We start from the raw sequence: 12,743 nt of genomic DNA on the forward strand, positions 1-12,743 counted from the left end.
CCTGCCTTAGGGCCGCATGCCTACATGGGGGGGTTCCCAACGTAACAAAACCACATCTGGGGGATCCGCCCCTGCAGGGTGAGAATGTATCAACATCCACCTTATCTATGATGAAAAGAACAGCCCCCACAGCACATTTGGGATTGTTTGGATGTATTGTTTCCTCGGCCTGCAAAATAACAGCATGCGCTTTTTTCAGTGGTTTGTCAGCAAAGCCCAGGTAAAGGGAGAAAGAAGGCCTGAGCGCTGCACTAGCCATGTACTCACTGTGATCAACCTGATGAAAGGTCTTGTAACGAGCATCCACCTTCACTGCTATTACTGGCAACAATTACACTCATTAAGTACTGCTCGAATAATAGTCTGCCATACGCTCACAAGCGCTCTCCCCATAATCAGAGGGCAGTGATGACTCAGCACTGTGGGGTGAATTTTTGTTAAAAACTCTGCTTTTTAATCATGTGATTTTTTGGTCTAATAAGATCAAATTACAAAGGAAAAGTTACTGTTTGCCACCGTGAACAACCTTCTTCTTAACACGCCCAACACATGTCAAACATGTGCTGTGGTGTGTTGTGTGTGTGTTTGGGACAGGCGCCTGCTTTTGAGAGCAGCAAGCCATGAAGCGAAGAATGAGCGTGTCCTGCCAGGCTAGAGTGTTTACAGCAGAGTAACATGAGGGGGAGTTGGACCAGCTTGTCCGCCCTACTCCATAACTTAAATGCCAGGAATCCACAGCTGTGTTTCTATGTATAAAGGACTGGGGTTTAAAGCAAAATATGGACAAGAGGAGAAACAGTTAAATGGGCCCTTGGAGGAAAAAAAAAAAAATATTGAAAATAGAATATCAGATACTGATAAATTAAAGGTGAAGAAATGTACCGCCTTCTTAGTCAGAGGTTTTGGAGGCCAATGGGAGTCATTTGCTGGCTGCCCAGCGTGTGTGCAGGCTAATGTGGTGTGTGTGTGGGGGGGGGGGATGGGGTACCACAGGCATTAGGTAATATTGACATGGCCACCCTCCCAACAATACTTAGATCAATGTACCAGATCAATAAAAGTCATTGACAATAACTGAACTTCTCATGTGATCAGCGATGGAGAAAATTCACCATTTTTCAGTAGTGTGTGTTTCACATGGTCATTCATCACACTGAAGGTCTACAATAAAAAGAAACACATGCATACACACTCATGCAAATAAGATCTTGCACAAATGCAGAAATTCATGCACACACACACACACAGCGGGGGGAAACAGGCTCTCCTCTGACATTGCATGATTGGTCACTTTTTCCCTCTCTCTCCCTTCCTGCTGAAATACTTTTTAACAAAAGAGAGGGAGAAGGAGGGGGAGGGGTGGCGTGGTTGGGGGAGGGGATGTATGTGCTGCTCTGTTGTCACAAGGCGAGGGAGAGCGAGTCAGGGGGGGGGGAGAAGGGAGCTGGAGGGTGAGCGAGGGAGTGTAGGAGAGAAGGATAGGGTCCCAGAAGAGAGTACCAGCCTCAAACACACACACACATGCAGTCACACATACACATTCATGTCGGCTCCCCTGTTGTACTTTTCTTTGGAACAGTGGATTACTTTCCAAATTGAACCACTCAGCGTGCAAATCCAGGCATGATCAGGTCAGTAAAGCATTTACTCACTTGTTGAAAAATTGTTTGTCTCCTTTCAGCAGTAAGGACAATGTTTCTGCTGCTACTTGCACATTCCTGTCATTTCCAATGCTCTCTATTCTCTCTTCATGTGTGATACATCCTCTCTCTGCTTACTCTTTTATGCATGTTATAGTTTGTTTTCTGTATACATATGTGTGACATTCCCATTAGTTTCTCTGCTATATGTCAGCCCATGTTGACATGTTTCTCCTATTCTACACTCCCTTTATTCCTACATCTATTCCATGTTAGACATGGCTGCTTCCTTGCTCTACATACAGTACAAAGATCCTTTTGCTGTTGTGGTTTCCAGTGTTTGTGTTGAAACACGGATGGCTTCTAATAATTACAAACTTGTCTCCGCTGGCCGTGCGGTTTTGTGGTCAGAGGCAACGAGCCCCCTCTCTGTCAGGGCATTTAGCATTCAAACTGTTTCTTGATCGGTCACTCACACATGTGCATGTTTATGTGCATACACATAAACAGACACAACTGAGGAAAGAAAAAGTGCACAAGAAACTCATTATCAGTCAATTTCAGAATTGCTTTGAGAAAGTCTTTTTAATAGAAGTATTGAATTTAACGTGTAAAGGCATTTTTAAGTATTTTTAAATTTACCGATTTGTCAAATATCCTAGAATCTGGATTTGAGTGACTACATCAAATACAAATAGGCAAGTAAGTCATATTGACAGTGTCTCTTGGCTCTGACGCTGGCATGTGTGTGCTCCTCAGGTGGCAGTGTGTCGGAGCGGTGTTGAACTGTGAAATGAACCATGGAGGGATGCAGGAGGCCAGTCACTAGCCGAGCCAGCAGTCGAACAACCACCACCAGCAGCAGCAGCAGCAGCAGGAGAAGCACTAGCTCAGGGAGGCCCCGCAGCATGCAGCTGGGCCCTCACTAGCACCAAGTGGACCCGGTCCTCTCCTCTTCACCTTGGGCCAGGGCTGCAGAATGCTCAGTCCAGTCACCCCATACAGTAAGTCTTTATTTTTAAACTTGTGTACACTGCCTGTGTTTGGGTTAATATGCTGTATTCTCATGTCCAGTGATGGATCTCTTTGGCATGTTGTACATGAACAATGTGACCTAGGTAGGTTTGAGTTTGTCTTTCTGTACAACCTCTTTCGTTTGGCTCCTCTTTTGTCCAGAACTCATCTCCTGTGGCTCAGTAGAGGGAAGCGAGGGGCTTGGGGTGGAGAGGGGGGGTCTCTGAGAAGTCATTTTGAGGAGGCAGATATGCTAATGGATTTAACAGCTGAGTCTCCAGGCTTTGCATTGAGGAATTTCACAGAAAGTGTTCAGACGCTGTTTTTTCAGCCCCTCCATGTGAATGAAGTATGGCAACCAGCAGCAGCTAAAGCGCCGCTGTTTGTCTTTTCTAGGAGCAGCATGAACATAGTGAGGATGTGGAGCAGTTCACTCAGAGCTTTTCTTTAACAATGAAAGATAAATACACCTTTTAAACAATCCTTTTTAAACAATCACCATCCTAACTTGAGATTCAGGTGATAGCCTTACTTCATCTTTATTTAAGGTGGAAAAGCTTGTTTTTAAACGTAAAGCATGTATATTGAACTATGATGATAGTGTTTTCTGTTGAGTCACCACTTCCTTTGCACAATTCATAAAAACATGGTCTTCCAGTGTTACCAGAGTAGATATTTTCTATGTTTGGAAAATATGTGTTAGTATGTAAAAGCAGATTAAATTACATAAATATCTGTGACACATCACAGCATAGTCCTGGCTTGTATATGTGCTAATCATGAGAGGTTGCTATCCAGGCTGATGAATATGCTTTTATTGATTGACTGGGCTATTGATTAGGCCAAGCTTTAACAGGATTACAACGCTAACCTGATTGGAATAATGCAACAAGGGTTTACTTCTAGGATTTTATGTATTCTGAAGAGCGACACAGATGTACAGACACAATCAGCGGAAAACAGAAAACTCAGAGGAGGGATTTTTCTGAGCATACAGAAGTTCAGTAACGTACAAATGTCACATTCCTGACTCGAAAAGACTCACAGCGTCACGTTAGATTTCTTCCAAAGAAATTTCGAATACACACAACCCTACGCTGGCATTTATTATTATATAACCACCACTGCTTTAATCAAATCTTACAGATTTGCACATTTCTTGTCAAGCTGCACACACACAAACACAAACAAGTAAGCATACAATTACAATCACCTACACTTCATTATGGGTTCTGTCCATAATGATGATAGTGTGACATGAAGAAAGTAATGAGCAGCTTTAACCCTTTTAGTTGCCAGTTACCAGGGTGAAGCGATTCTGTGAATGAAAGCCAGATCGTTAGTAACCTGGTGTCACCAGCGTCTCAATAGGCCCGTATAGAGGGACACATAAACATCACACACACACATTAGTCCTCCATAGCAATCATGAAAGCTTGTTAAGCACATTGTAGCACACCTTAGATGCTCATTAGCTATTATAATTAAGATCTGTGTTGCTGTTGAAAGAGACAGAGAAAGAGCAAAGTGAAGGGCAGATGGAGAGGACACCAGGAGGGACTGGTCAGCTGCAGCCTGATATATGAGTGGACACAATAAGCAAAGAGGGGCCAGGCCAGCCTCTGCCACATGTGTGTGTGTGCTAAAGGAGTGGGGGAAGGGGAAAACTGACCACACAGGCTTGGACACACGGTCCTGTCTTTACTACAGCACACAGGAAAGGAGGGGGGCTAAAGGAAGGAAGAGTTCTGGGCAAAATCAGAGTGAAAGAATAGCGAAAAATAAAATGAGAGGAAAAGGAGGATAATAATATTTAAACTAATTTCTCAGCAGTGCTTAGAGATAAGTCTGTGTGATTGGGTGTGTGTATTTGGAAGGGAAAAGCCATGTCTTGACTAACATTGTCATAATTAGAAATTACTTGTAGGTTAGAGATGTGTAAAACTTGAGTCAGATATGGTACGGTAGTTGATTGGCTGACAGTGGTGTGGCCTGGTGGACTGTGCAGGCCAGGGGAAAAGGGGGAAGGGGAAAAAGGAGGGAGAGGGAGGGTTTTCTCCTCAACAGATCCTCCTTCACACTCGCTCCAGCTTTTTAGACTCTGGTCAGTGCTTACGTAACAATCTAACTCTCATTTACTCTATAAGCAAGGAAGACAGAGATAGCTGGACGATGTGTGTGTTTTTGTGTGCAGTCCATTGTCCATTGCCACAGGAATCCTGACATGCTCCATGTATATTCATATGCCTTTTCTCCTCTGATGTGTTCTATATTGATCTTACAAGCAGTGGCGTGAATTAACTCTAACTAATACAAATTACCTAATAATGGGCAAACAGTTGATAGGGTAATTTATCAGCACCGTAAGTAAGCATGTCCTCTCCCTGCTTTCTCCCTTCCTTCAGCCTGGGAGTGGACAGTGTGTGTGTTGAGCATATGGAGAGGATATGTGCTTTGTAAATAGATCTCAGGTTAGATTCCTGGCATTCCAGCAGCCTGACTCATCCGATAGATGACCCAGAGCTCCTCTGCCTGTTGGCCAGCTGAAGCTAAACACTGCACCAAAACCACAATATAGTAAGAGTGCCTGAGCTTGTGTGTGTGTGTGTGCATCTTGTGTGAGTGTCTGTCCATCCTCAGGAAATGTCTTTGTTTATTGTGAGTGGAGTAAAAGCACTAACAGAGGACCCTTCAGCTCCAGAAGGGTGATATTTGTTTCTACTCCCCAAACCAGCCGTCCAGCCAGCCTCCTCTGATGCTCCACAACCCCCAAATCCCATTCCAGTCAATCCCCATCCCCCACACGTACTTTCATCTAATTAACCCTTAATTACTATAGTGACCATGCAGTGTGGGCCATGAGTGAACTAGCTTCCATTGAGAAAGCATCCATGACTTGCATGATTGTGTTTCCCTGACAGAAGAAAACATTTGGTGAATTTCCAGGGTTTGCTACATATCTGACTGATGATGATATTCATTAAAGAAGTAATGGTTAAAGAGCACTGAAACTGGTTTTAGTGGAGGTTGCTGACAGCTCGACAGAGAGCTGGGAGGGCTGCTCAGTCCATCTCTTTATTGGATAGATCACTGTTTGTTAGTATCTCCCTGGTTCACACACACATATACTGCATATTTTGCTATTTGGTGAACCCTGAGGTCCTTTAGCATCCATGTAGGTCTTGGTGAGAGAAGACGAAACGGGGAAGAGTTATTTTAAGTCACTTCCTTCTCTGGGTAGATTAAAGGAAACTGACACACACATGCTCGATCAAGGCAGATTTATACTATCATATATATTTATATATAGTGTCATGGTAGCTACACTGTATGTGTCTCTTTAAATATGTAACTTCATGTAGTGTCTGCAGGATTGGTCAGCTAAGGAAGTATTTCCTTCCAACCTCGTTCTGCTTGATCCTCTCTTGCGTCAACATGTTCAGTGCTCTTACTTATCTGCCTCTGATGTAATCTAGTTCTTCTCAGTAATGCTACGCAGATTGGTTATGTTATATCAAGCGAAGACACCTGAATTGTAAACACGTTCTTCACCACTATTGTAATGTATTGTAATTTCGAGTTAAAATATCTTCATTTGGGGGATTTTCCAAGCAAATATTTATTTATATGATTGTTTGCAATTACATCACCATCACCACCTGCCACAGTCTCCATGCCACCCATTGATCCGCCTCTGTGGGACTGATTTATACACCAGGATCAAAGTGCCACTTCACCTAAGCTATAGACGTACAGCTTGCTTGTGTCTAAGATATCTGCATACTGTAGTACACATTATTAGGCCACGTTCAGACCAACATTAGAACAATGCAGCATTCTCATTCATTTCACTGAGAGAAAGATGCCTCTGCTGAGGGCTCTGGCAAGACAAAGCAGGGTATACTCTGCTCTCTAGTTGCTTCTGTAAAAATCCCAATTGAGTGTATTGCATAAGCAATGTAACCATGTTTTGATAAATGCTGTTTGTAACATATTGTACACACACGGAAAACAGTGGAGACGTGTATAATGTTGCAGCAGTGGTTAGGAAATGTGTATGGATCGATTTTTTTTATTTCTTTACTGTAAATGTATATTCAATAGCAGACGATCCATTCTAAATCTGACAAATCCTGGGGTATCCATGTATTAAATGAAAATGAACTCACACTGAGTGAATACACATGGATTTCCTAAGTTCTACTAAAAGAAGGAGACTGTGGAAATGGAGTGAACAAATACTAAATCAATGGGAAGCTTGCAGTGGTGGTAGTTGTTTGAGTTGGTTAATTGTGTATGATTGAAACATGCGTGGAACACAACTTTAAACTATTTGTCTGGACTGCAATTAAAGAGCAACTTTTAATGTAGGTATGCTGAACTATACTACAGTGGCATTTGACTAGATCATTAAACAGCAGAGGTGATAGCGCTGCATCCGTAACATATTTTTGTTGATGTAAACTGACTGATCTAAAATATTTGACCTTCTTTTATGTTCCCTATTCTATGGTTTTCCCATCCCTGTGAGCTTTCCATTCATCTGATGTGTCCAGTAGCCAAACTGCTGAGGGACAAAGAGGAAACACTGGTGCTGGTCGACAGTAGGATAATAACAATGATTAAGGAAAGCTGTCAAAGCACCAAGCTGGTGTAGTACTCATCTTTGTCTCTTGGTAAGCCATGCCCCAAGCCAAGATGAGGTGCTAGATTAGGTTTAGGGGCTCCCTCACTCATCCCCCCTAATACTCCAAACCCTGCTCCCTGATATCCTCACTTTAACACAGATGTCTAATGCTACAGTACTTGTGAACAGTAAGAGGGTTGCATAAATTCACATTTTGTGGATAATAGACAAACATAGCAGTGTTATCTTACATTTTATGTCTTAATAAGAAGCAGTCTTAAAGTAATATCTGAGTTAAGATCTTACTGTGTACAAAGAGTTAAAATTTAAAAAGAACCTCTGCTATAGGGAATATTGTATAATGTGAAGATATCCGAATGCATTATATTAGTCAGCTGATAAAGAGAGCAACAATGTTTACTAAGAAATGCAGTAACAAGCTGTAGTTAAAAGAATAATCATTATCAAGTGAGACATTCATTTTGTGACATTGTGACATAGAATAAAGCCTTCATCCAACCTACAAGCTTACTGCAAGGATGAGAAGTAAGCTCACCAGTGGTGATGCTTCTTTAATTCTTGTCCACGACTGTCAGATTGTCACCAAGCACTGACACTCCCATATGCCTCGTGTACTCTAATCCTTCATTAGTCTGGTTTCCTTAGAGTCTGGTCTTTAACCCATCCAGATCCTCCAGTGCGCCCGCCAGTGGTCTGATCTCAGAGTGATCCTTTCATTTGCTCCATTTCCACATTCTTCCATTGAATCCCGATGAGGACTCCAGACACAGTAGATTACTGCGGTCAAATATGCCTTGGATAAATTATAGACCTTCGGTTGAAGACGGCGAGAGAGGAGTAGATTGAAAGCAAAAACGACAAACGATTGGCTCATGTCTGCAATCAGCATGACCAGTGAATATCAGTCCAATGACCCTTTTGTGTCTGTCTGCACGCATAATGACAGGATGCTGTATTTTTTTTAACAAAGTTTTTGATTTATCATATACGTTATATGTTAATGTTCTGTAAGTCTGCAAGACAAAGTATGCTTATATTTCTAATAAAATTAATGTAGTATTTAGCTGAAGTCTGTGAAAAGCTGCAGACTTATTCTCGCTAGTTAGTAGTACTCTGTACAGTCAATTTCACCTCAATTGTATCCTTCCATATAGACCAAAATCAGCTCAGAGACTGCCTCAAAGAGATTTACAATCTGTATAAAATACAAACACCCTCAGACTTTCAATTCAGGGAAATGAAACCCCTGTTTCTTTTGTATCTCTTTTTTATATGAGGTGTTTTCACTTATGTATCAGAACATTGCTTTTGAGGGATAACAAGCACTGGATCATACGGCATCGTACTGTACCTGTGAGGGTATCATAGCAAAAGTTTACCCAAGATCTGTTTGTTGCCTGCATATGTACAGCTATAGGTGGTGTCCTCAGTACAATACATCCACCTGTATCTCAGTAGCATTTGCAGGACAGACTTTACATACCAGTTTACAACACACAGTTCTCATGATGGCTTCTTCCTCTACCATTTAGTTTATTTCTTCAGGTCCTTCGTAAGGACTTTTTTGGGCTCTTGATTCTTTTATGAGAAATGTTAATAACAGTTGCTTTACAGTAGCCAATGTGGTTGGGAGTTTAGGGGCCCAACCCCTCTGCAAAGGTCTAGGATAATCCAGCCATGATTTGTAGATTCACTGTGAAATACAATGAATCAACACCGTCTAGTCAGGGTCAAGTTTTTATCCTGGATCATGACAGCCTGTAATTTGGATTCTAACCTTAGGAGCATCCCTCCTACTTGTCTGACATACATATCTGCTGTTGAGCATTTGTGGTGGGTATCTGCCATTGTGATAACCTCGATGTGAATGTGTGTTGGTGGGAATATAAGGCTTTTTGTGTATGGGAAGGGTACCATGGCCAGTCAGAATTCCCTGGAGCATAGGGATTTCTCTGATCCAGGGTGGAGCTTGTGTTGGTCGAGAGCACTGCGATCCCTGGATTGGATGAGTGGGATTATTGGGCTGAAGGATCATTTAATTTAGGGATCAACATGTGGACCGTTTGAGGCCCATCTGGTGGTCCTAGTGGACATGTGCACAACCTGGCATAATCCACATCAGACCAGACGTGCGAGGCAGTGTGTGTAATAATAAATAAATAGAAACACCTGCAACTGCTGCTTTTATTTCCTGCTTGTTTTTGTGATTTTCTTTCTAAAATGTTTGTGGAACATCTAGATGAACAGGGGCTTAAATAGAGCTGAAACAATTTGTTGATAAGTCAATTAGTTGATGAAACAGAAAATAAATCAGTTATTTTTACCATTGATGAATTGTAGAACTGTAAATATAATTTGCTGTTTTTCCTCTGTTTTATGTAAACTGAATATCTTTTAGTTTCACTGCCTGTTGGGTGGACAAAACAAGACGTATGAAGATGTCACCATGGGCTCTGGGAAGTTTTAAATCGCAGCTTAAGTCATGAAACAACACGTTACACTTTATTCTAAGACACTATTTTTATTTTCAAAAAGAAGAAATGAATTAATTATCTTATTTATTCATAAGCCATGAAGTATTTTTTGCACAACTAAGATGTGTAAAAAAAACTGCACAGAGTCTGATCCATAGAAGGCAAAGGCCAGAAACCAGAACAGCTCTCAGATGCAATTATGCTCAAAAACAGAACATGTCCTAATATTGGTGCTGATATTTTGGTGACACATTAAATAGACATTTTCCCAATTTTTCACAAACCTGACATATTTGTCCACTCCTGTCAGTGAAACTGAGGCGGTAGCTTCTTCCTCTGTCCAACACTGTTGCAGGGAAGCCCCTCTGGCCCAGGCCTGGGGTCAGGACAGTTTAATAATACTCTGCAATGCCTGGAATGTCAGCCTAATGCCTGTTCAAAAAGACAAGGCATGCAAAAGCCAGGCGAAAGCCCACAACCACTAAACCAGCAGATTACTCTGTTTGTGTAAATGTGCATGTATAATCACACATGGCAAGTGAAAATCTGACTTTTTTTGACTGCTCAATCAATCACTAAACTTGTAATAGTGTTCATAGATGTACTGGTCCAATCTGTGTAGTACTACTCTGATCCTCCTTTACACACTAACCCCCCTTTTATCTATTCCCCCTGTCCAGCAGACCCCTGAGGTTTGGGCCGAATTAGATCACACGCTCAGTGGGGGTGGCTTTGTGGACTAAGAGAGTCAGAGAGAGACAACAATGGCCCCAATGTGAGAGAGGCAAAGGCATAGGGCAGTGCGCAGGCTGATAGAGGCTTATCGCCGTGGAGACCAGGCTGGGGGGCAGTGTTGCCGGCTTCACATAAAGATTAGAACAGTTGTCCCCTGCCTGGATGAGACTGTGTAGAAGAGCACAGGCTAAGCATTGACATGATTCTGGAAAAGGGTCAGCTAACCAAGGAGATTATGAGGGCAGATATTAATGAGGCTAGACTCTAAGCTTACTTGTGAGTTTTGGTAAACTGAGGGAGCAAAATACCTCAAACGGGGTGTACAAACATTTATCTGGTGCAGGCAAGACCCTGCAAATAAGTACTCTTAATTTAATCATTTCATGATTGTGTGGACTAATTTTGCTTTTATCTTGTTTCTGTCAGGTCTGTTGAAGATGCACTGGTCTCCGGAGCACGCTGCCCCCTTATCTCAGTGGCCTGAGCAGCACCTAGATGTCACCTCTACCACCTCGCCCCCGTCTGCACACAAACACGACCCCTATTCTACAGCTGCTCGCCGTGGCTTTGCCCCTGCTGGTTACCCTTGGGCCAGTGATGACATATCAGCCCTTACTGCTTCTTCTCTGCTTAAACGCTACGCTGAGAAGTACTCAGGCTTGGAGTTGTCCTATGAACGCCCTGCTCCTGGGGCCTACTCAGAGCCTGGGACTTTCCTGAAAACTGAATCTGAGCCCTGGGCTTTGGGTCAGGGCATGGAGTGTTATCCTGGACTGGAGGCATTAACTGGCACCAAGGTGGGCTCTGCGTCTGTGGGGATCCCAGCCACAGGAAGTGTGACAGTAGTTAGCAGTAACTTGGCCTCTGAGCCAGGCTACAGTGGTGCTGGCCCCTGCAGTGCTCCATCATCTCAGGAATACCCTCCTGCCTACAACAGCACATACCTGTCCTCAGGATACTGCCCTCAGCCCAGCGCAGTACTTCCCCCTGCCCCTCTACACTCTTTGCAGGCTGCACCAACTCTGGTGCCCAGCTACAGCGCCAGCACTCCTGTCTACAACTACCCCCCAGGGTGCTACCCTCAAACCAGCCTGTCCTCTGGATATAGCCACCCCAGTGCCTCCTACCTGCCCTCTGGGATTAGTGCCCCCACTCCTCTGGCACCAAGGCCCACCATGGTGGGGGGCAGTTACTGCTACCCATCACACAGCCTTGGAGGGAGCTCCGAGGCAGGGGTGCCACTGAAACGCAAGGCCTTTGAGATGGCAGAGGATGGACAAGAGGGAGCAGAAGTGGAGGGATCACGCTACAGAAAGTATGGCAACGGCCATGGAAACAGTCATAGCAAAAGTCATGGCAACGGGCACGACAATGGCTACAATATGGGTGGCTCTGCGTCTGACCCACAGGCCTTCAAACCGGGAAAGCCCCTGATGTCACCTCCCTATGGCGGGGCAAGGGACTACAGCCCACCATCAGGCCTAGCAGGAGAGCGTGTCTCAGGGGAGCACAACTTTCCTCAGCAACAGAGAATGTCTATGAAGATACCTGCATCGCACATACGATCTGAGGACCCCACTGGAGGGCGCTGAGCCTGATCCCTGATTGGCATTTGAGAGGATTCTCTCACTCTTTGAAACCTACCAGGGTTCTTAATCCAGACAGACTTGGGGGAATAAACTTGGATTTGTCAATGAAAGGTTTAATTTCACTAGAGAACACAAGAGGGCAGAAGATTGGTATTTCTTGTGCGTCTTTAACATTTTCATTCATGTTTTTCCAAAGATTCACAGGGCATTTTGCCCTGTAAGGTTGAGGTAAGTCTTAGGGGTGAGGTTAAGGCATTCTCTATATAGACAGCGTTAAGACGGTCTACATTTATGAGTTGTCTGATGTCTGTTTCTCTCAGGATCCTATTTATTTCCGTTCTGCTACTGTGGCAGCAGTACTGCAACGTTGCTGTTTTAGACGTTAGTGTAATTATTTGTGGCCATTATGTATGTAAAAGGCCTATGACTGCAATACGTTCTACCACACCACAAAATCATTACTGACCAAAAAGTAAGGAGAGCAATAACTGAAATGGTGAGATTGCCATACTACTTCAGCACAATCACTGCTACTTTACACAGCTGACTCCAAGACCTGGTGTGTCACTGGGCTTTGAGAAATGAATGTTTCCCTGCTCATCTCGCACTCCCCCCCAGTGGGATTAAAGAAACTGAAAGAAAG

General features: G+C 43.4%; 1 protein-coding gene across 1 annotated transcript; it reads left to right on the forward strand.

Annotated features, from left to right (window-relative positions):
* The first annotated feature begins 1,451 nt into the window (after positions 1-1,451).
* Positions 1,452-12,737, forward strand: si:dkey-195m11.8 (fidgetin). Its single transcript, XM_035662057.1, has 3 exons — positions 1,452-1,631; positions 2,400-2,644; positions 10,938-12,737. The coding sequence occupies exons 2-3, from the start codon at positions 2,620-2,622 to the stop codon at positions 12,101-12,103; spliced, it is 1,191 nt and encodes a 396-aa protein (XP_035517950.1). The 5' UTR covers positions 1,452-1,631; positions 2,400-2,619; the 3' UTR covers positions 12,104-12,737.
* The last annotated feature ends 6 nt before the right edge of the window (positions 12,738-12,743 follow it).

The sequence above is a fragment of the Morone saxatilis genome, unplaced genomic scaffold (genome assembly GCF_004916995.1).
Source record: "Morone saxatilis isolate NCDOM2014 unplaced genomic scaffold, NCSU_SB_2.0 Contig18, whole genome shotgun sequence".
Taxonomy (NCBI): Eukaryota; Metazoa; Chordata; class Actinopteri; family Moronidae; genus Morone; species Morone saxatilis.

Excerpts from the sequence above, each read along its gene's own strand:
- si:dkey-195m11.8 (XM_035662057.1), top strand. The coding sequence starts at position 2,620 with ATGCTCAGTCCAGTCACCCCATACA. Across the intron at positions 2,645-10,937 it reads CAGTCCAGTCACCCCATACA|GTCTGTTGAAGATGCACTGG; the intron begins GTAAGTCTTTAT and ends TGTTTCTGTCAG.